This window comes from Ictidomys tridecemlineatus, chromosome 2 (assembly GCF_052094955.1).
Source record: "Ictidomys tridecemlineatus isolate mIctTri1 chromosome 2, mIctTri1.hap1, whole genome shotgun sequence".
Taxonomy (NCBI): Eukaryota; Metazoa; Chordata; class Mammalia; order Rodentia; family Sciuridae; genus Ictidomys; species Ictidomys tridecemlineatus.
The window spans coordinates 205,993,195-206,017,555 of NC_135478.1; the positions used below are offsets into that span (position 1 = coordinate 205,993,195).

At 37.9% G+C, this 24,361-nt stretch overlaps 1 protein-coding gene and 1 long non-coding RNA gene across 7 annotated transcripts in view; one reads left to right on the forward strand and one right to left on the reverse strand.

Moving 5' to 3' along the window:
* LOC101973490 (phosphatidylcholine translocator ABCB4) overlaps positions 1-24,361 on the forward strand; it is a 75,857-nt gene that overhangs the window by 27,777 nt on the left and 23,719 nt on the right. For 5 of the 6 annotated variants that reach the window (XM_078040496.1, XM_005340012.5, XM_078040495.1 and 2 more), the window contains 9 exons: positions 1,866-2,027; positions 6,539-6,715; positions 9,675-9,821; positions 11,698-11,802; positions 13,294-13,371; positions 14,601-14,684; positions 15,697-15,900; positions 19,851-19,951; positions 21,768-21,908. In XM_078040496.1, the coding sequence (XP_077896622.1) occupies positions 1,866-2,027; positions 6,539-6,715; positions 9,675-9,821; positions 11,698-11,802; positions 13,294-13,371; positions 14,601-14,684; positions 15,697-15,900; positions 19,851-19,951; positions 21,768-21,908 (1,199 nt within the window). Of the gene's footprint in view, positions 1-1,865; positions 2,028-6,538; positions 6,716-7,778; positions 7,881-9,674; positions 9,822-11,697; positions 11,803-13,293; positions 13,372-14,600; positions 14,685-15,696; positions 15,901-19,850; positions 19,952-21,767; positions 21,909-24,361 lie in introns of those variants that run through there. The other variant, XR_013435323.1, reaches the window with a different exon arrangement.
* LOC144375450 (uncharacterized) lies at positions 1,672-22,616 on the reverse strand. Its single transcript, XR_013435324.1, has 2 exons — positions 22,042-22,616; positions 1,672-1,982 (listed from the first exon to the last, which is right to left on the reverse strand). It is a non-coding gene; the product is annotated as an uncharacterized LOC144375450 (long non-coding RNA).

Sequence of the window (24,361 nt, forward strand, 5' to 3'; positions counted from 1 at the left end):
TCGAATCTCAGCACTACATACAAACAAAGATGTTGTGTCCGCCGAAAACTGAAAAAATAAATAAATAAATTCTCTCTCTCTTTAAAAAAAAATTAATTGTTCATTCATGTGCTGTCTTCCCCTTGATTGTACTGTTTCAATTGCTGTTGCTTTTTTTAAAAAAAAAACCTCTTTTGTAAAGATTTTCACTCATCATTAACTTTTTTTTCAGAATCTGCATGGCTACTTTTTGAAAATGTAAATGACATACAATTTGCCCTTTTTAAATGTACAGTTCCATGCCTTTTAGTGTGTTCATAAGGTTGTGCAATCATTGCCACTGTCTTATTCCATTACATTTTCACAACCCCAAAAAGAAACTGTTCACTCCCCATTCCACACTCACCCCAACCTTTGGCAAACCAAGAATCTATTTCTGCTTCTATGGATTTGCCTATTCTACACATTTCATATAAATGGAAATACACAATGTATGGTCTTCTATAACTGACTTCTTTCATTTAACATGGTGTTTTCTAGGTTCATCAATGTTATAACATCCATTAAACTTTATTTATTTTTATGATCCAATAATATTCCAGTTGTGTGAATATACTGCATTTTGTAACCATTCTTCAGTGGTTAACATGATGAACATTTGGGTTGTGCCTGCCTTTTGAGTTATTGTGAATCTGTCCTCTAATTTTTTTAATTTATATTTCAACTAATAGGTAAATTAAGCTATACTTTGATAAACATCCAAATGATCTATTGTAACACAATGGTGCTAAGGAGCTCTTGGCCTAATAGGGCTAATAAGAATCAGAAAAAGTAGCTATTGATATTACATTAATAATTTGATTATTTAAAAAAATATTTTGTGTTAGTTGTAGTAGGATACAATACCTTTATTTTTTATTTTTACATGGTACGGAGGATCGTGTGCATGGTAGCTGAGTGCTCTGCCACTGAGCCACAACCCCAGCCCCAATAATTTGATTATTATCTTGGGTATAAGTCCTGATTAAATCTGGCAAACCAACTTGAGATCACTGAACTACTTCCAGCAGTGATTTGTAGCTGTTAGCATATTAAAAATCATGTGATGGGGGCTGGGGTTGTAGCTCAGTGATAGAGCGCATTCCTAGCACTTGTGAAGCACTGAGTTTGATTCTCAGCACTGCATATAAATAAATAAATAAATAACAGTATTGTGTCCATCTACAACTAAAAAAATATACATTAAAAAAATTATGTGGGGTGCTTGTTAAAGAATAAAGTTACTGGTCCTACTTCAGAGATTGGGATTCAGAAGGTCTTTTGAACTATAATCTGAACTCTCCTGCTGCCAAAGTACCTTTTCACCTAAACTATGGTCTTGAAGTTCATCAAAATAGCGGTTACCTTGGCAATGACTTCTCCCAAGTGTTTCTACCCATTTCTAGCACACCATGTATCTCAGAGCAAGGGCTTGTCAGGCAAGTGTGAAAAACACTTGAGAAAGGTCAAACTTTGCTTGTTTTTCTTGAGGAGCATTGACTCTGTGGTAGGCTTCCAGAACAATCTATAGTCATACTGAAAGGGCTGGCCACCTGTCTGGTCCAGAACTCGAGTCTGACTTTAATCTTTCATGGAAGAGTCATGCCTGCACCCTAATCACACGGAGCACTGAAGTATTTGTGTTAGTCGTAGTTGGACACAATACCTTTATTTTTTATTTTTATGTGGTGCTAAGGATAGAATCCAGCACCCCACACGTAATTATACAATTACTCGAAAATCAATCACAAACAGCACTCATCCAAGGGCTCAAATGTGTTAACTCACAATTAACAATTGTCAGTTCTTAACCTGATGTGTCACAGTTTTGTTCTGTTTCCCTTTAGGCCAGAGAAGGCCGGACCACCATTGTGATAGCGCACCGACTGTCGACAATCCGAAATGCAGATGTTATCGCTGGATTAGAGGATGGAGTCATTGTGGAGCAAGGAAGCCACAGAGACCTGATGAAGAAGGAAGGGGTGTACTTCAAACTTGTGAACATGCAGGTAACTGCTGCCCAAGAGTTTTGCACAATAAATAACCTAAAAATGTTATTCTATGACTGTGATTCATATATGTGTAAAATTATGCAAATTTGCTTTGACGTAATCATAATTAGTATATACACATATATTTTGGGTTTTTTTTCTGTTAACATTTCAAATATGTAACATTCAAATACTATAATTTTAATTACTCATAGTAAGAAATGTGTGAAAGTAGTCTAAAGTTGGATATTTGTTTTGTTTCTAGTACTTCTCTATTATAAATATTGCCGCTGTGAGTACAAATAGGCCCCAAAAAAAGTTAAGTAAAAATTTGCCTGACAAGTAGCTTACCTCTGCTGAGTTTCAGTTTCCACAGTTATAAAACCAAACCTGCCATGAAAAGTTGTAAATTTAAAAAATAAGTATCTTGCACAAAAAGACAACTTGTTTTCACTTATATGTGGAAGCTAAAAAAAAAAAAGTTGATGTTAGAGAAGTAGAGAAGAGAGAAATGGTTACTAAAGGCTGGGAAGTGGTGGGGAGGGATAGAAAGAAGATGGTTCATAGGTGCAGCTACATAAAAGAGTAACTTCCAATGTTCTGTTGCATAGAGGGGTAACAATGGCCAATAAACATTGACTGTATATTTTTAAATAACTTAAAATAAAGAATTTTGAATGTTTATAACCCTAAGAAATGATAAATGTTTGAAGTGATATGCTAGTTACCCTTATCTGATCATAACACATTGTTTACATATATGGAAATATCACACTGTACAGCATAAATAGGTACAATTACTTTTCAATTAAAACAAATGTTAATATATTACACATATAATACATATATTAATATATTAAACATATAATACATGTATATCAATATATTAAAAAGAAAAATAATGAAATAATCACTTGAATATACTGAAGTGTTTATAAGGATAAATTTATGATATATTAATTATGTCTCAATAAAGCTGGTTTTTTAAAAGGACCTGATGCAAAATAGATACATGATTAATAATTAAAATTTGAAAATTCCCCAAAGTGAATATATAAAATGAAACTCTATCATTTCATTTGATAGAAAGTTTTATAATTGGTCTTGCATTTGCTAGACAATGTTCACCAGCAGAACAGGATCAGGCATAGTTTCTTTACCAATCAGTTAGTTCTACATGACTTAAGCACCATAAAATCTCCTTACTACTTCACTAGTTAAAAATATATAAAATGTTACCTTAAATCTACTTTAGTTTTAATTTCATTAGTGGTTTCCAAGGCTCTGTGATTTTCATATGATAACATGATGGATCCTCAAGTAACACTTTGACTGTCCTCCTGCTGTGTTTCCTGTAAGAATGATCTTCCATCCCGTAAAGACAGGCTGGGAGACTGCCAGAGAGCTCTCATCTTTCTATATCATATTCTTTGGATTTTCTTTCCTAGGAAAATGTGTACATTTTCAGACTGAATGGTGACCTGGTAGAACAGAAAAGGCTCTTCACCAACTAGTCAATCACTTTGGGCAAGTCACTTAGCCAAATGGGTTTTGGTATCCTCCCTTGTTAAGTGAGTAGAGAATCTTGCACAAAGATGACCTCACATGTTTCTACCAGCTCTGGAATTCTGATTCGTTGGGATATTTTCCCCTTCTGAATTGGTTTTTGCCTTCCCAACTACTTGTTGGAGAAATGGTGGAAAGAACCATGGTGAACCTGAGGGTTCACTGGATGCTCAAGATACTACTGCTTCCTTTCCTGCAGACCACAAAGACCAGCCAAGTTTTAATTCAAGTTTGTCTTGGTTTTGCTTCTAAAAAAAACTATCTATGCTTCTCCATTAGGTAGATTGTTGGCTCTTAGTTGTTTCTTTAAACATATCTTAATCTTTTTTCTGATATATTCTTACTTTTTAAAGTCCAAGCATTTTAAAATATTCAAACCTGTCTCTTAGAAATTTGAAAATCATCATAATCTAAACCCTACAAATAGTTACTGACGGTTATTTAGAATTATTTCTCATCTTGTTAGCTTAAAAGAGCTAGACACTACCTCCCGATTTCTTCTCCTATTCATAAGTTGAGCATCTTTTCACATGTTCTTGGCAATATATGTATATATATATATATATATATATATATTGTATTAGACCATTTCTTTCCAGTGTTCCTTTGTTATATGTTTGGCTGCAGTAAAGAAGCTTTAAAATTGTATAAAATCAAATTATCTATTTTTTTTTCTCCATGCTTCAGAATTTCAGGTTTTCTGAGAAAGAATGTTCACCCATATTTCCTTTCAGCATTAATTGTTCTACTTTAAAAGAATATTTATTTTTTAGGTGTAGATGACACAACACAATGCCTTTATTTTTATGTGGTGCTGAGGATCGAACCCAATGCCTTGTGCATGCTAGTCGAGGGCTCTACCGCTGAGCCACAATCCCAGCCCCTAATTGTTCTACTTTTTACAATTAGATTTTTGAGCCATTTGAAATATGTTTGAATATAATAAATGAGGGCTATTAAAGTCCTTCCCAGACAAATGCTTACATAGAATGTCCTCAAAACCAATCATTCTCTACTCAAAGACTGGACAGCATTTGACAGACTGTGGGAAGCCTAGGACTTGTCAATAGAACTCTCACCCCTTAGTGGAAAGAACTGTTATAGGTGGGTGGGGGATAGAAAGGGGAAATCCTATGAATGATAGTGGCCAAGTTACATTGCTATATTGTATGCATGCATGAATGTGTAAAAATGAATCCAACTTTATGGAAAACTATAATAAGCCAATAAAACAAAATATACAGAAAAAAAAAACAAAAAGAAGAAGAAATGAGGGCTACTAGTTTTAAACATATGCTTTGTATTACCTGGTGAAGAGTGACCATCCTGACTTTGGAGCTTAAAGACCTCTTAACTGAAACATCCAACACCAACTAAACCGAGTGCCTTAGATAGGCACAAGAAAAATATTGTGAGACAGGTGATGGTCATTTGATCATAGAAGGAGGCTAAGATCTGAATGGGATTATTTAAAGAATTGTCCATTGAGATGGACTGCCTCTCTTTTTTTTTTTTTTTTTTTTTTTGATACTAGAGATTGAACCCAGAAGTGCTTAACCACTGAGCCACATCCCCAGCCCTTTTCATTTCTTATTTGAGACAAAGTCTTACTAAATTGCTTAGGGCCTCTCTTAGTTGCTGAGGTTGGTCTAAAACTTGCAATCCTCCTGCCTTGTCTCCTGAGCTGCTGTGATTACAGGCATACTCCACCGTGGCCAGCTGGATCTCTCTCTCATCTTGATAGCCTGGATAAGATTACAAAAGGAGGAAAGAGAGGTGGTCCAGTTTGACTTGCCATGAGCTAGATTTTGGAGGCTCTGACTTGAGCAGGTAGTGGGAGGGTGTGATTGATTTTTTTATTTGTCCTTTAGGAAAATGAATATGATAGCAGCAAGAGAGTAGATGGAAGTGAGATTGCAGTGGATTCATTAATTCTTTAGCCCAGGTTGGGTTTTGGCTGGGAGACTGTAAAAAAAAAAACATTTCAGCAATGAGTGAGTAAGGAAGTTCACCAAGCAGAACATACTCCTTTTTAGTTCAAGGCAATATATAATCGCATGCATAATATTCTGTCAAGAGTCAAAAACACAGCTGGGAAGCAAGGATAAGAGGTGATGATAGACACGCTACTTCAGGTGCAGTAAGGGGCTAGCCAAGCATTGGATTTGAAACAGAACTAAAGGGGAGGAGCAAGAACAAGGTACTTGTATGATGACTAAAGTCCTGGACAAACTATTAAGATGTGTACTTGGACATGAAAGAAACAAATAGGGAACAAGACCCAAAGTCCAACTCCAGCCAGGTTGGCTGCTCCTTCACCAGGCTGTGAACTAGAAGTCCTTAAGAATTGATCTGAAAGCAGTCAATGAGGCTGAGCCTGCCCATCAGTTCACCTGGGGTGAGGTGTGAGTCAGAGCAGGACTGCAAAGGGGGAAGGAAGATGACTGCACTCAGCCAGGTGAGGACAGCAGTTTTAATTATCTCCCGTGAATAGTGACCAGGCCCTTTAATTTAATTTTCCTTTTTTGGAGCTTTTATAATGAGTCCTGGTAATGCTTCTATTTATTATTCTTCCCTTTTATGGTGATTATGACATGTTTTCTGGATTCTTTCATATTGAGGAAATTTCTGAACATCTGCTGGATTACGAAAAATGTATCTTTAAATTTTTAGAAAATATTCATATGCTCTAATGCTCATGTTATTTATATTGAGTTTAATGTTTCATTTTTAACCTTCTCTGAGTGTTGCAACACTTTAAAAACTATTATTATTTTAACTTTTTATTTGTTTGCAACACTTCTTTATAGTTTCCCAGTGAACCTTGATTGAGAAGCTGGGGTGGAATCTAAAACTCTTGACATGTGTAATATTTATAATTGCTTTATGGTTCTGAATTTGAAGGTTACATCCATTTTTATACACAAACACATGATTTAGTTAGTATTTTGTTTTTCTTTCAGACATTCGGAAATCATATCCAGTCAGAAGAATTCGTAGTTGAACTAAATGAAGAAAAGGCTAACACTGGTATGGCTCCAAATGGCTGGAAAACTCGCATATTTAGGAATTCTACTAACAAAAGCCTCAAGAATTCACAAATGCATCAGAATGGCCTTGATGCAGAAACCGATGAACTTGTAAGTTGTTTTTCACTTAAATTAAGTCTATTACTTTATAATTTTGCTGTTAAACTTCTTAACCTTGCAAATATTTTTCAAGCACAGATAATTCCTACAATGAGCCATACTCTTAAGCAAAAAATTTAAAAAAGAAAGAAAAGAAAAAGGAAATTTTACATTTTAAATGTATTTGACCAGTGAATGAGATTCCAATCAGAAATGGGTTTTTAATGGAAAAAACAAATCAGAAAATGTAGTCTTTGGGGCTGGGATTGTGGCTTAGTGGTAGAGCGCTCGCCTAGCATGCACAAGGCATTGGGTTCCATCCTCAGCACCACATAAATGTAAAGTAAAGGTATTGTGTCCACCTAAAACTGAAAAATAAATATTAAAAAAGAAAGAAAATGTAGTCTTTGTGCTGAGAGGCTTAATATTAAAATTAAAGATCTCATTCATCTTTGAGACCCAGAGATAATAAGACGAGTCTAAAATAAGAAGTCCTGGTATTGGCATCATCTGTTAGGTATGATTCCATTTGTTACAGGTGAAAAGCAAGGTCCAAAAGCTTGTTCCATATTTACTGGGGACTTAGGCTCCTTTCATATTTATCTTCACTACTCTGACACATAGCCTCCATCCTCAGGACACTTCAAAATCTATGATGGCTTCTGAAGCTCTTAGTCATCATCTCCACATTCCAGATAGCAGGAAGGAACAAAGAGATTTTCCAGAAGTACTTTCACTTAGAAGTCATTTGTCATCAATTAAGCATCTGGCCATACCCAGCTACAAGGGAATGTGGAAAACTGTATCTCTTTGCCATATGCATTGACACTTTGAATTAGCTGAGAATACTCTTATTTAAATAAGAGAATACTCTTGTTTAAATCCAGAAATAGCAAAATTATATACTCTGCAACACTCCCTACTTGAAGACTTAGGATATTATTAAGTGAAATAAGTTTATAATAGGGAGGAGACACATCCTCACAAAAGATATTCCCTTAACTCAAGTATATTTCTGGTGTAGTTTGATGCTATTTGTTGATAAAGGCTGAGTTTATTTTTACTCTTGTGTTAGCATGAAGACTAATCCTACCGAGAGTTCATTGCATTCCTCTCTCTCTGCCCACATGTTACATACTGAAGAAATTAGAGGAGCCACTCAGAGGTCTTATGTTTGGTATGTTTACAGAAAGAAGAATGAATGATGGTTGTATTATTGTGGAGCTTCATTATCATAAGGAGGATAAACAATTCCCCCCTTTGGGCTATGGAATTATTTACTTTTCATTTCCTTATTTATTGAAAGAGGCATTTTGCTAAATATTTATAAAGGCCAGTATTTTAGAGGAGCACATCTCTTGAAGAAATGCACAGAGGAGAGAGAGGAGGAAAAAAAAAAGCCACGTTCAACAAGATTGTCCTAAATACCATCATAGAAGGATAGATAATATGCCAAAGGAAAGGGAGAAATGAAGTCTGACTAGAGGGACCTGGGAAGGCTTGTTTGTGTGCAGTGAAGAAGAGCAGCAATCTGAGGAAGAGACTCATTTATCATACTGGAGAGCAGGACTTAAAGGTGATTGTAACTAGGAAGGGGAAAAAAAACCTCTACAATACAAAAATAGAGAAAATGGGTAATTTGAAAGAAAGGAGCTGAGTGGAATCTATTCTATATTCTCTGTTTCGTAGCCATAAATAAAACCAACTAAATGACCTTAAGGCCATGGGATTTAATCTACCTGTATTTTCTAGTTTAATGTTAAACTGCTTCTGCAGTCAAAATATTATTTATGAGTCCTAAATCCTTCATGCTGGACCAGACATTTAGCTAAGCATTTGCTAAGCATTTGCTAAGATATGTGCCAGGAATTGGATTAGTTTCTAGGAATATAAAGACATAGTCCTCACTTTTTAAATATTCACATACTAGCCAGGTGCGGTGGTGCATGCCTGTGATCCCAGGGGCTCAGGAGGATGAGGGAGGCAGGGGACTGGCAAATTCAAAGCCAACCTCAGAAACTTTTCAAGGCCCTAAGCAACTTAGCAAGACCCTGTCTCAAAATAAAATTTAAAAGGGGCTGGAGTTGTGACTCAGTGGTTAAGTGCCCTTGGGTTCAATCCTTAGTTTAAAGAAAAGGAGCTATGTGAACAAAATGAACAAAAAAAATTACACCATAAACTAAGCTATGAAATAGGAGGTATCTGCCCAGGAAACAGTGATAAAAGAAAAGGGGCAAAATTAATTTTCTGTTGTTTTTGTTTGTTTGTTTTTGAGTTGGGAAGCATGTACTGGGCAGGGTTCTGTGGTGAAAAGACCAAGCCCATGTTCTTTGGTTAATGAATAATGGTGTCCTGATCTGGGAGTGATAATGCATACCTGTAACCCCAGGTACTTGGGAGACTAAGGCAGGAGGATCACAAGTTTGTGGCCAGCCTAGGCAACTTAGCAAGAACTTGTCTCACAAAGGTCTGAAGATGTAACACTTGCCTAGCATGTGCAAGGCCCTACATTTATAAGGACATTGACCCATGTTCTCATGTGTATTGTTTCCTTTGACTCTGAAGCAGGACTGCATAATCATTATGAAAAAACTGCAGTTCCACTCATGTGGCCCAGTCATGACAGTCACCTGGACCCAGAGTTATATAAGTTCAGAGCTAGTCTTGGATTCCAGGGCATGTTGTGCCCAGATCCTGCTACCTGTCAATCTGTTGAGAGGAGGAAAGAAAACTAGTCATACTGTAAAGATTGCCTGTCGGGTGAATGATTCATGCTCAGCTGGTGCTGTGTCCTCAGTGGGCTTTGTTAATATTTTGTAACATACCATCTTACTCTCTATTATTTCTGCTGGTCATTTTCTACACTTAGTTTGCAAGATCCTTGAGGACAATGTTCATGCTTTTTCTATGTCTGCAGAGTCCAGTAACTGCTGTGTTATCACAAGTTTCTCCTGATATTTATATATTCTAGGATGAAAATGTGCCACCAGTGTCTTTTCTGAAGGTCCTGAAACTGAATAAAACAGAATGGCCCTACTTTGTGGTGGGAACAGTCTGTGCCATTGCCAACGGGGCACTTCAGCCAGCATTTTCCATCATATTTTCAGAGATGATAGCAGTAAGTTTGAAAGCATCACATAACAGCTTTCATTGAGTCAGTTTATCAGCTGCTCCTCATCCCAACCTCACCCAACTGGCTCCATTCTGGCGTCAAGAAGCCCTAAATTAAACTAAGACAAAATTCTTAACTCCTTTTTGAGGTAGGCTCTAAAAGAAAAAGAAAAGTAGCCTTTGAACTGTTCTAAATCATGATATAAATGAACTTATAAAGTACAAAATCAATGCAGAGGCATTCTAATTAGCTCTCTTCATTTGGGTGAAACTGGTGTCAGTGATCCTCATCTGCTTGTGGAGAGTTGCTGGCACAGATTTCACAGGGAGTTGGGAGGGACTGGAGGAGAAGAAACATTCAAGTCACAGTGTTCAATGAGTCCAGGCTCTGGGGGCAGTCTGGCCCTGCCATTGAACATGTGGGCAAACTCTGGTGAGATGCTTTCCCTGAATTTCTTCATCTATAAGGTAAACCTACCTCATGGGATGGCTGAAGGTTAAAAGAGATTATATAAGGAACGAGGTAGAAAGCACTTAAGAGTATCTGTCTGGTGGTAAGTACTCAAAAAGTGATAGCTACCAAATCACTATTTTAGCAATCCTTCTAAGACATGGGAAGTCCAAACTAAAAACAAAACCTCACTATCCAATCATTGCATTCACAGGGTGATACTTATAGGAAATTATCAAAATATCTTGTCTGTGTCAGATACAGGATTGATGTTGTATAACTACATTAGTCAAACTTCTAACCATCATCAGAGAGACATGTTGGTTAAGGATGAATCATCCTCCATCATGTTAAGAGTTTGTTAGTCTTGTGACATTGGACATTGGGTCTACAATTAAGACCATAAACTAAAAAAATCAAGAAATTAGAAAGCACTCTCCAGATCCTATTAAATTTCAAAACAAAGCAGTCCCTGGCTCTCTTGCAATTTAAGAGCCACTATATTTACATTTTTGAGAATCTCCAACATGGCAGGTGCTTCTGTAGGCACTAGAGATATATAGTGCTACACAAAATAAACCAAGGTGGCAGATACGCAGCAAATACACATACACAATATACCTAATGTGTCAATGGATTACATGTGTTTTAAAAGGAGAACAGGAGGACAGAGGAGCAGAGAAAGGGTGCTCTTTCAGATGGGTTGGTCAGAGGAGGCCCCAGGGAGTGACATGGAGGGTTGGAGACGGGGCTGGGCCTGGGCCTGAGCCTGGGCCTGAGCCTGGGCCTGGAGGCAGGGAGGAGACAAGCAGAGGGAGCATTGAGTACAGAGGAAGAGGGACAAACACTAAAATGTGGAAGCACTCACAGTACACAGCCCATGTTAATCTTCTGTGCTCAAATTCACAGAGCTAAGGAGTAAAAGGTGGTTTCCAGGGGCTTTGAGAAAAGAGAATGGGCGGGGGGAGTGGTGTCACTGTTTAATGTGATGATGAAAAATTCTGGAGATGGAGGGTTGGGAAGGCTGCACCACGTGAATGTTGTAATGCCTCTGAATTGTACACTTTAAAAATGGATGAAATGCTGGGCACAGTGATGCATGCCTGTAATCCCAGCTGCTTAGACGGCTGAGGCAGGAGAATCACAGATTCAAAGCCAGCCTCAGCAACTTAGCAAGACTCTGTCTCAAAAAAAAAAAAAAATTAGAAAGTGCTGCAGATGTAGCTCAGTGGTTGAGCACCCCTGGGTTCAATCCATGGTACCAAAAAAAAAATTGGTTAATTTTATGTCTATTTTATCACAATTAGAAAACTCCCACATTCATATTCAAAACCTACTTTGAAAAATGTGACACTCAAGCCATTATTTAGGGGAGGAATAAGCAAGTGTCCATCAAGTCATCCAAATGGTTATTTGTAATGTTCTTTTACAGATTTTTGGACCAGGGGATGATGCAATAAAGCAGCAGAAGTGCAACATGTTCTCATTGCTTTTCTTAGGTCTGGGAATTATTTCATTTTTTACTTTTTTCCTTCAGGTAAGTATCCATAATTTTCCCTTTTCATCAAGTCTGTAATTCAATAGAAAAATTATGACCTGATGGAGCCTCCAAATCCTTAGACTGAAATAAATTGCAAAACAACTGGCACAAGCCTGGTTTAGAGGGAAGACTCCTTAACCAGGAGGAACCCTGACTTCTCTGTGCACTGAACTTGCTACACATTTGCCTTCAGCAAACTGTTCATTATCAAGGAAGCAGACTAGAGCTCATTACAGAACCTAAGAACCACTTAAATGCAACTAGTTGCAAACTGGGGGAGGGGAGGAGGCAGTCTTTTCTGTTGTTACTCTTGGTAGGATATCAAGTAACTTTAAGTTGTCTTACTTAGTGGATAAACTATTAGAAAGAACACGCACATTGCATTCACATAATGCACACTTGGCCAAAAAGAACTAGTCACACCTGCTGCATTTGTTCATTTCTACCTAATAACACTTTTACCAAATCTCTTTTTTCTCAATTAACCCAGTGGGCGTCCCATTGGCCTTTCAAATACAATCCATTGAATCAGTAAAATAATGTTTCCTGGTTGTGCCCCTCATGCTTCTGTCTTATCATTGTTGAACCAGTGGTGATAGTGAGCCAAGCTTTTTATTTAGAAATCATTGCTTTGCTGGTAGCATCTCAGTGACCTCATTCAACCCCAAGCCCTGGCACATCAGAGAGTAGAGTTTCAAGGACTGCAGAACAGTGGGCTGAAGCATAGCAATCCGCCAGTAAAAAGCAGGAGAGGAGGAAATAGTTAAGGAGCACATGGGTCAGCCTCATCCCACACTCTGATTCCTTGCTTAGTAAAGAGTTCTGATGTGTAAGAGTGTCGTCCACTTGCCTACCTTCCCACTCACAGCACAGCTGGAGGCCCATCCATCCCACGTGTCCCAGAAACAAGCCCAGCGATAGACACCTGGGCTACTCTGCAGTCCATAAGTGGTGTTTAGGAAGAGGGAAAGTGCCTGACAAGGAGGCTTGGCAAGAGCAATCTTACCGTTCCCCAACCTGAAAGCTGGTGGAGCTGTCACAGGGAATCAGAGAACTCTTTGGGAGTTTAATATTAAGGACATCCTCCCTCTGCACCACATGAGTCAAAATGTATTCCTATATAGAATTCCATTACTTTCATTTTCAACTCTTGTATTGAAAGTATTAAGAACACACTGAAAGTTATATATGGTAACTTTGTCACTGAGACGTTACTCTTGAAAGTTTTTCAAAAATAGCCTATTTAGAATGGTTTAGAGCCAAAACTACAGTTTTATGGTTTTCAGTCATATGATTCTAATGCATACTGGTTATTCACCAGTGCATGCATTTTAATTTGGGACTTTGAATTAATATTTGGTCCTAGGCTTTTATTATTTGAATGTATCAGTTAATGTATAAATAATACAGAAATCATTATGAATATGTGCATTCATGTAAGAATGCTAGTGACAATCAAAAGGGTCAGAGCGTTTTCTTCTCGCCCAGGGCTTTACATTTGGGAAAGCTGGAGAGATCCTCACCACAAGGCTGCGGTCCATGGCTTTTAAAGCAATGCTAAGACAGGTGAGTGTGTGTACTGAAGAGTGCCTTCTGGGTTTTCAGAGTTCTTTCATTTTAGGCCTCTTCCAGTTCTTATTGGCACACTGATGTGCATATTTCCTCCACTGCATCCATGCAGATTGATCAGAATCCTGCAAATTGTCCCAATCCTTCAATATCTAGATATTCAGGGTCTTCATGGGAGAAGTCTTAATTTCAGTAGATTTTTTTAACTAATTATCTCTATCCATGAGGACATTATCATTTCAAGACCTGTATCTCTTCTGTGGACCCCATACCCAGCACTGGTCAGTCATTGGAGACTTTAGGATGCCTTTATACAAAGGAAAAGGTAGCTTGCATGTTCATATACCACAACTGATCATACTAACTGTAGGTTTTCACAGTTGGTACTCAAGTTTTGTTTCTGGCTTGACATTAATTCACTTGTTAATTAATTCAAACATCACTTACCATGTACCAGATAGAGTGCTGATACACTAAAATTCACTCTCTACTTTTTTGGTGAGTTTACATTCTAGTGCAGGATGTGTGGGAAAATGTGCAAACATGAATTCTGTATTTGGATAGAAAGGACCTAAGAGAGGACTATCTCCAGTCCTATTGACCGGGATTGATTTTCTTGTTCACACAAGCACACGTAGCAGGTATTACATTTTGAGCAAGTCTGAGTTGATAAATCTTTTTCTTCAGCATCTTTTAAACTCTTGTTAGGTAGAGAAAATTCTTTCATATGAAGGTAAAAGATGCGGTGGGTGAGTAGCTTATAATTGAAATCAAATCTAAGACACACTCTTAAAACAAAAATATGGTGAGAAACCAGGGCTTAATTTCTACTGCCTGGAATTTATAAGATAGGCATTTCCCACATGACTCTACCACTCTTTATGACAGAGGACCCTCTATTGAGGCAGAAGTGTCCATGGTACAAGTTGTGATGATTGGGTGGCTTAAATGCCACATGGTGAAGCTGGCAATGGATGAGCCCTGCCACAGATGTCCCAGTTCACCAAAAAGCTACTGGGAGGTGGGGCCTAGTGGACTATGTGTGAGCAAGATGTGCTCAGGGTTGGACAGGACTGCATATCACAAGCAGGGTCTCCCTTAAAATTCAGTACCCAAGTCCAATGTGGATATTTCTTCTGCATTGAAACTTTGGGAGTTTCTTTTTTATCTGATCTTCTTTGCTTATTTAATTTTGACCTAATTTAAAAGTATATTTTGTACCGTAGGACATGAGCTGGTTTGATGATCACAAAAACAGTACTGGTGCACTTTCTACAAGACTTGCCACGGATGCTGCCCAAGTCCAAGGAGTATGTAGTCTATACTTTATTTGTATTTTTCTTTAAAAACAAACAAAATACATACAGCATAGCTACATCTGCTAAGATGATTTCTGCTGGAAATAGAAGAAAACCCAACTCAAACAAGCCTAAATAGTCAGAGGAAGGTTAGACTTCTGGGTTAATTGATCCATCAGCTCAAAAACCTCATCAGGAACCCAGGTTCCTTCTGTCTGCATGGTCTGAGTTCCCTCCTCAGTGTTGCCTTAGTCCCTAGGCTCATTCCCTTTGGTCATAGATTGACCACCAGTAGCAGTCTTAGAGCTATGGTCTTCCTTATTCTCATGCAGGGAAAGAGTGAACAACTGTCTCAACCTCCAAATAAAAGTCCTCCCTTTAAACCTGATTTGAACTAATTTGGGTCACATGTCCAGCCCTGAAACAATAACTATCTTCAGGGAAAGGCTATGCCCTGACTGGCTTAGGTCCTGCCATGGAAGCAGAGGAGGGCTACTCTAAAGTTTGCTGTTGCCACACAACAGAAAAGAGGAGAAAATGTATGCCAGTGAGTCCCCTGCACTGGTGACAAGTGGCCCTCATTTTCTGAGTGGTACACTAATTTGATCTTATATGTGCTCTGTGATAGACAGTCTCTTAGAATATGTGTGCTTTGTAACATGGTCTCTGGAGGTGTGTTAATTTCTGTCATTCACATTTGAAGCAAATGGCCTTTAAAATTACTAGAGTATATTGGGGTCGGCTTCCTCTTTGAATGGTGCCTTTGTGAGAAAGTTCATGTGTCCCCACTACTCATCCATAGCAGAGCGGTAGATAACTTGGTGCTATAATGTTGGTCACATGGGAAAAGAGGAACATGCTAGAGGATAACAAAGCTGACCTGTAGAGCATCGTGAGTTAAGCACAGGTGTTTGGGATTATTGGAGAAAAAGAGAGAATGTTAGTGCAGGCACAAAACCCATGCACCATGCTGACCATGGACTTGAAACTTCACCTACAGTGTTCTATTCCTCTTCTCTTCCAGGCCACAGGAACCAGGCTGGCTTTAATTGCACAGAATACAGCTAACCTCGGAACTGGTATCATCATATCATTTATCTATGGTTGGCAATTAACCCTTTTGCTGCTATCAGTTGTTCCAATTATTGCTCTCTCAGGAATTGTTGAAATGAAAATGTTGGCTGGAAATGCCAAAAGGGATAAAAAAGAACTGGAAACTGCTGGAAAGGTGGGTTAAATCAGGTTTCAATTAGTGAAACTATTGTTTTTATACATTCCATTTGAATTATTACAATACACATATTTTAATGTTTGTGCTCACTAAAACTAGTCATTTTAAACAATTTATGAAATATTTTACCTACTAACAATGCCTAGAACTCGAAAATGAGATTATTATAAATCTTTTAGCTTGTAGAAAGCACTTAACATGTGGGTTATTATAAAAAACTGAATTTTCAAAATGCATTTCATTTTTACTTCAAGTACCCCTGATGAACCCAGGGGTATGTAATGACTGAGTTACATCCCCAGGCTGGTTTTGAACTTGTGATCCTAACTCAGCTTCCTGATCTGCTGGAATTATAGGCATGTTCCACCACGCCTGGCCTGATGCCATTCTTAGAACAAATGTCACCCTGTTTTACAGAAAAAGAGACTTTAAAGCAGTGAACAGAAGGGAATTGTTGAAAGTCAGACATTCTGCTGTGCTTAGGAGACAATTGTTTGTCCTTCTTGGCTGTGATTTCTATCTTTAAGGCTGGAAGCCACCAGGTGGCAGTAATGCCTCAGGTTTGTGGTTCTAACTAGTGGGGCAATTGGGCTAATATTACTTGAGCCTTACTGTGTGCCAATTACTGTCCTATTTATATGCACCAACTCATTCCACCTCCCTATGAAGCAGGTGAGGATAATAACATGTTTTTTAAAAATGTGGAGCCTGAGTTTCAAGCAGAAGTTAGAGGCATGGGATTAGGAGTGTAGCTCAGTGGTAGAGTGCTTGCCTACCATGTGCAAGGCCTGGATTTGATTCCCAGTGCAGGGGGTGGAAAAGAGGTGGAGCTGGGATTCAAGTTTAGTTTTCAAGGTTTTGGGATTTTTTTGCTTTTGTTTTGGTACTGGGGATTTAACCCAGGGGCGCTTAACCACTGAGCTATATCCCCAGCCTTTTTTATATTTTATTTAGAGACAGGGTCTCGTTGAGTTGCTTAGGGCCCACTAAATTGCTGAGGCTGGATTTGAACTCGCAATCCTCCTGCCTTAGCCTCCTGAGCTGCTGGGATTACAGGTGTGCACCTCTGTGCCTGGCCTAGTTTCCAAGTTTTCTCTCTAGTCTCTTTATAGGTGTTTGAATGGGTCTAAATCTACAAGTAAACACTTATTTGCCCAGACCTGCATTTAAATGCTCAAATGTAGATGACAATCATAAATATTTTTACTCTTATGGATGTAAATATTATCTTTTATTGAAACATTAGGAGGTAAAACAGATAATGAATATAAATTGTAATAGTTTCTAAGCACCACACTTAAAACCCTCTCACAAACATTACTGCAACCTACAGTTATGTGAGGTGGGATATTGTCTGTATCTCCACCTTACAGGGAAGAAAGCCTCCAGGGTTGCATGTCTTGGGCCACATGTGAGGCATTAAGGTGAGTAGAATTAGAACCAAACATGTTCTGACTAAACCAATTAGGTCCCATTGACCTTTCCCCACCCTGACCTGGCACCAGGGCAACTCCATGCAGCGTAGGTATCATCTCAAGGTTTCAACCAGAGCACTTTCATTTGCACGTTCTGTCCTTTCCTGGAGTCAGAGTTCTCTGGAACAGTGTGTGATTCCTGTGTGTGAATCCCTAAGTGTTCCAAGTTCTTGAAGATCCTCTTGGTTGTTTTGTGGGTATTTTAAGGCATTACTTTCTTCACTTCCATGTGTCACAACTAACTACTAAAAAAAATACCCTATAGTTTTGTTCCCTCCCCCACCATCCCTGATTGTTCCCACATTTCAGAAGGGAAAATTATCAGAATGAAAATAACCTTTCCTTAGACAAATTACAGAAAAAGAACACATCTTGAGTCTAGTTCACATAATAGTCTTTAACTGTTAAACATGGTAATACTGAAAATTGCTAAAATTTTGGCAGGAATAAGTCTCGTAGAAATAAGCAGAATTAAGCAGTATTGCAAACAGAACCAAACAAAATACCTTGGGTTCATAGTCTCGGTTTAGTTGTTCAGTGTATGGTGCTGGAGAAGATCCCCAACTCTTCTGGCCCATACTCTCTAACTTAGTGAAATGAGAAATTGTGTCAGATATTGGCCAAGTTCCTTCTTGAAACTTATTTTATGGATCCAGGAATGAATAACTCAGACTGACCAGTCTAATTTTTTAGTAGCTACTTTAACCTCACAGGTAAAAATGTACAATGAGAGATTGAATTGCTGGTAATTAACATTTAAAGTTTCCAATCATAGTTCAATATTGTTTTCTTAGCCAACTGTTAACTGGCAGAATGGGGGTTAGACATTTATAGAACATCCCTGCCATCACTCTTTGTTCAGAAAGAAGTGCACTGATTTACCTGGGGTGCAGATTAATTTCAATTCTCCAAAAAGGTCTTGGTAATGAAGGTATGGATTGCTGGGTGATGAGAAAATGATGGGCCTGCCTATGTGTAACTTGATAGTCTCAAAGAGATATGAAGTGCAACTAGGCACAGCCTACTAATTGATTTCCCCAGCCTTGTTCCTCCTAACTCTATTTAGTGAAAACAGCCTCAACTTTTTGTAAGTGTCTTGATCCAGACCTAGTTGTTGAGATTAGAAGGCCTGCTATACCAGAGCTAGTTCACAAGCAGTTAATCCTTGACCAGAAAGTCCAGATTTGAGTATAAAGTTGTTCACAACTGCTTTCTCTTTGTGTAAATTACAAAGTAGGAGCAACACAATATGGAGGCTAAGAACATAGACTTGGCAGAACATGGCCTGGTAGGCAATCCTTGTGCTCCTATTTATTTACTCCAGAGGTTTGAGCAAATGGGAACCTTCTCTGTACCCCAGTTCCCTAATTTTAAAAGTAGGAATAATATGTACCCTACAGGGTTGTTGGGAGGCTAAATGAGATCATGCCAATCCATGAAGCAGTGTTCTGGCTATTACTACCTGTTAGATCTTTCATTTATAATATACAGCTATTCAGCCCAAAGTCTTTGATATCTTGCTTTTATTTGGTTATAGAATCACAACTGAGAGAAGTCTTAAAGCTGATAAGACAAAATGTAAAATTAAGATCTTATGCTTCCTGGGCTGATGGTTTGGGCAACTCAACTGCAGAACTGATTTAGACTCAGTAGTTAAGTCACAGACCACATTCATTAAGGGTGATTTGCCTGTAAGAATCAGAAAACTGATCTGGCTGGTTTGTGTATAAAACGGTTTGGTATAGAAACCCCAAAGTGCAGGAAGTATAGACAGATGATATGAACTGGCTCTTTGAACCACAAGTTCTGTTGTCTGAGTCTTTCCACACACTGTTCCTCTAAAGTGCTCTATATTCAGACCAGCTTCCTATACCCACATGGTGACATTTCCCTCTGGCACCACAGTCCAGGTACTTGCCTCTTGGTCCAGAGAACCAGATCTGATTTACCCAGATCAGTCAAGTGTCCTTGGTTTAATTAGGGATTTAAAGCAAGGTCAAGTTGTTCACAAAGGTGACGCCTCCCCTCTTGTGGGTAGACAGCTTCTCCAAGGAGAGAAAATGACTGGCATCTCCAGTGAACATTTAGAAACCACAGCCTAATCCTCTCTTCAAGAACTCGACATGGTGAAGAAAGAAAAGGGGTTGTAGCCGAGGTCAGTCACGTATCCACTCTCTGACAGGACTAGGAACAGATCCAGGCCTCTGGTGCCCAGGCCATTGTCTCTTCCGTGAGCTGTTGGCCTCCCTGAGCATACAAAGACTTACCTACTATACTTAATATGACCAGAAGTACCAGTTTCATCCTAAAACTGGTATTGAAGAACACTTTCTGCCTTTTGCTTTTAACTGAAGGAATCTAAAACCCTTCAACTGAACCCTAAGGATACTTTTGACAGAGCCCTAAGCCTTATATTTTTAATTATTTCAGAAATTAAATTGTCTCTTCTAATGAAAGTCTGTTCTGTTACAGATTGCAACAGAGGCAATAGAAAATATTAGGACAGTTGTATCCTTGACCCAAGAAAGAAAATTTGAAGCAATGTATGTCGAAAAATTGTATGGGCCTTACAGGTAATGAACAAAACATTACTAAGAACCCAGTGCTTTCCCAAGGCTGAATCAGTGTTCCAAAAAGATAATTAAAAGTCTGCTGCTTCAAACAATGACCATAAGATGACCTTTCTCCAATAACTATCTAACTGAAAATAAGTGGCTTAGGATTAGTGTGTGTGTGTGTGTGTGTGTGTGTGTGTGTGTGTGTGTGTGTGTTGCTGGGGATTGAACCCAGGAGTGCTCAGCCCTTTTAATTTTTTGAGACATGGTCTCAATAAGTTGCCAAAGCTGGTCTCAAACTTATGCTACTCCTGCCTCAGTCTTCTGAGTTGCTGGGATTGCAGGTATGAGTCACTGCATCTGGCTTAGAATTAGATGTTTAAACCTCTTATAAAAACAATAAGATTATGTCTCTAAGAGTGAAAAGGTACAGAGAATTGCATAACAGCTCAGTCATTTGTGTAGGCTACATAAATAACCCATGTAGATGATTCAGGATGAACATTCTCTTAAGGAATTGCTCAAACCTTTATTTTCTTTGGAGTGGGTAAACTGATCCAAAGATGAAATTTGTTATTTGGTGTGTTTCAGAGAAAGGTATGCCATTTGTTCTCTGATGAGGACCCAGTCCAACCTACACTGAAGACAAAGACACACAACTAATTTCACCAGCTTACAGCTGAACAATTTTCAAAAAGCTGCCAGTTGGTCTGTGTGGTACTTGTCTCCACTGTGACCTGATTTTATAAATGAATATGTTGTCACACTGACAAAACTGAACACAACTTAGATTACAACTTTGTAGTCTGAAACAATTTTCGGACTACAGTTAGTGTGAACACTTGCAAATTTAAAAAGGATTCTTGAAATTTAAAAAGGATCCTTGAAATTCTTGATTAGTTCCATTTCTTCAGTTATGTATAGTTTGTATAATACTATAAAAGAATATGCAGTTACATTTTTCTATCCATTCAATGTTGGACATATGTATGTATGCTCCATTACCTATGACCCTACCATTTATTTTGAACTTCAAAGAATTAAGGAGGAAAACAAACTGAAGCAAGTTATGAATTTGTTTATAATTAAAGATTCAATAACCTTGCAAATTGTTCAGTCATGTGAAATGTTGCAACAACATGCTCACTGCACTTATGTTATACTGTCCAAATCAGGAACACTATGGGTTTGAGAGTAAATAAATTAAGATTCCTTTGGAGGTTTTGGAAGCCTAAAGTATAGCATGAAGTCTAATTAGAAATAGTGAAAAAGAAATTATATATGAGGTTGGCAGGATCTATTTGCAGGAAGGACTTTGGGTGTGTGTCTGTATGAACTTCAAACACACAACTTTTATGGATCTGAGACATCAATTTCAACGTAAGAGATGACAGCTAGATACAGGAGACCAGATAACAATATTAAAGAAATCACCATCAGATGATTCAAACTTTAGTTCTGTATTTGACATTCTGGGCATTTTTGACACAACTATGTTTACATTTTTGATACAACTATGTTTATTCATTTACATATGTGTAATAATAGCAGTAGTGACTATCATTTGATCAACTACTGTGAGCTAGGCACTACAAAAGATGTTTTACTGAATTTAGTTCTGAAACCATTTACTCATTATAGCTATTATATCCACTGTACAAATGAGAAATATTTGTATATTGAAACATTTACCAAACTCCTATATCCAAAGGTAGAATTTAAGCCCCAGTTAGTTGATTCTTGAAACTGTGTCCTTTCTACTATACAATACTAAGATAGTCTGAATAGATGGCTATGAATATACTAATTATGCATATACTTACTTGCCTTTCAGGAATTCAGTGAGGAAGGCACATATCTATGGAATCACTTTTAGTATCTCACAAGCATTTATGTATTTTTCCTATGCTGGTTGCTTTCGATTTGGTGCTTATCTCATTGTGAATGGACATATGCGCTTCAGAGATGTTATTCTGTGAGTAGCTTTAAAAATATTAAGATTATTCTATACTAACCCTATGATAAAGTTCCAATATGATTATGCAAATATTTATAGTAAGAAAAAAAATCCCATTTGTCCAAAGATGACATCAGGGAGTTAAATTTACCTGAGTTTTCACCCTGGCAGGCACAGAAGTCTGATCTTGTCAACACTCCAAGTGCAGTTTCATCATCCCATTGGACTGAAATTAATCAAGCTTGTGAAAATGATCATAAAGCATAATTTTTGTTATATGTGGAACCCCAGTCAGGAGGGCAGCAGATTTTCTCATTGCAGGATTTAGGCAGAAAGAAAATATAACTAGAAAGTCGCCGATGACCATGGACTGAAAATAGAGGGTTAAATAGCTTGCTGTTTATCTGCAACCAAAGCAAGGCCTGGAGCATGGGATGGGAATGCTTGAGTGAAGCCAGCAAAGCCAGGTTCTTCCTAACCATGCCTGGGCTCTGCCAACATTTTTCTCTTAGCCCCCGCCTTTCCCGTGGTTCCAAGGTTAACCAAATTGTTTCTGATTGCCACATTCTTCTTTTTATAAAATGCCGAGTACATCTGATTAGATCACACTTTGTACTTGAAAGAAGAAAACCACTCCTTTATAATCATTAGGCACATTTCCACTCTGATGGGATGATTTTAAACCAATTGCGAATAACCTTTTTTTTGAAATAAGTTCAAGACAAAATGAAAATATTTAAGAAAGAGCTCTTCTTTTGTTTCATCAAAAATTAAAATAAAGCATGGAAAAAATATATACCTAATCTTTGTATCAATCAAGATCCTGGCAGGAGACAAAATGGCAGCTTAAATGGGGTAATTAAGGAGTTTCATGAAGAATCTGTTAACAGAGGTGTGAGAAGTGTGAAGGTACATAGTACCCAGGAGTAACCAGTTAGAAATTGCTGCCACCACAAGCCCTAAAGGACAAGAGGAAGTAAAGACCATAACATTCTCTTAAGCATGGAGCTCTTCCTCCGTCTTTGGTGGAGGGACAGCCCGTCATTCGAGCAATCCTTACAAGAAAGGAACCAAAGAAACAAAGAGCACAGCCTCATTCCTTCAGCACTCCCATTCCCTGCTAGTGCCTTTCCTTGTCTGCCTCATCAGGTCCAGAGGACAAGAAAACCTTTTGATGCAGTTCAGCCTCCCAGGGCCAGGAGTAGATTGGTACAAGGTGGTGGCAAAGGGTAGAAAATGGAAACTGATTTTGGAGAGACAAAGGGAATATCAGCTGGGAAAGACATCTCAGAGTATAGCTTTTATTGTTTAGAAATATATCACTGAAAAAAAAATGGTTGCTTTTTTTTTAATCATTGAAATGTTAAATTCTTGGTAATTGGAATACAGCTTTTTAGTTTTTCATGTTAAAACTAGATAATAGCTTGTGTAGAGAAAGTAGGCAGCCATATGTGGGTTGTTTATCACTTTATAATAGTGATTATAATAATAAGTTTTATAATAAGTTAATATTTGGGGGACTGGGGTTGTGGCTTAGCGGTAGAGTGCTCACCTAGCATGCGTGAGGCACTGGGTTTGATCCTCAGCATCACATAAAATATAATAAAGATATTAAAAAATAAGTTAATATTTGGTAACTAACCTTATCATCAAGGGAGAGCCTTAGTACACCCCCATCCATACCTCCAATATTTTGAATTTAGAAATTATGGAGATAAAAACTTAAACAACAAACAAACCAAAATAATAACACCCCAACCTCTCTCCTGGGAACTCTTGTATCAGAAGTAAATTGCTTTGTGGAGATGTAAATCAGGATCTTTAGCCCTTCCTAAAACTTGTCATATTCAATATATATATTCCTTAAAGAGCAAATAATTGGTCCTTCAGTTGAGAACAACTATCTTTTGAGGGTAATTATTTTAATTACAGAAGAAAAGCTACTTCTGGTAAAGGCTTACTTCCCACAAAAAAATGCTTTAAAAATTTTATTTAATACATATTGTACATATTAATAGAGTTCACTGTGATATTTCCATGAATGTATATAGTGTGCATCAATCAATTCCAAGTGAACTTTTTTCTCCTTCTCCTTTCCACCATCCCAATTTCTAGTAGTCACTATTCTACTTTCAGGTCAACTTTTTTTTTTTTAAATCTTCCACATATGAGATACATGTGGTACTTGTCTTTCTTCATGTGACTTATTTTACTTACCATAATATTCTCCATTTCCATAAACATTGCTGTGAATGGCAGGGTTTCATTATGGTTTATGACACTGAATAACACTCCATTGTGTATATGTACCACATTTTCTTTATCCATTCATCTGTTGATGGGCACTGAGACTGTTGGATAGGGTAAATACAGGTGCAATAAACAAGGGCACTCGAGTGTCTCTTGGATATGCTGGTCTCACCTCCTTTGTATGTTTACACAGGAAAAAAATAGCTGGTTCATACGGTAGA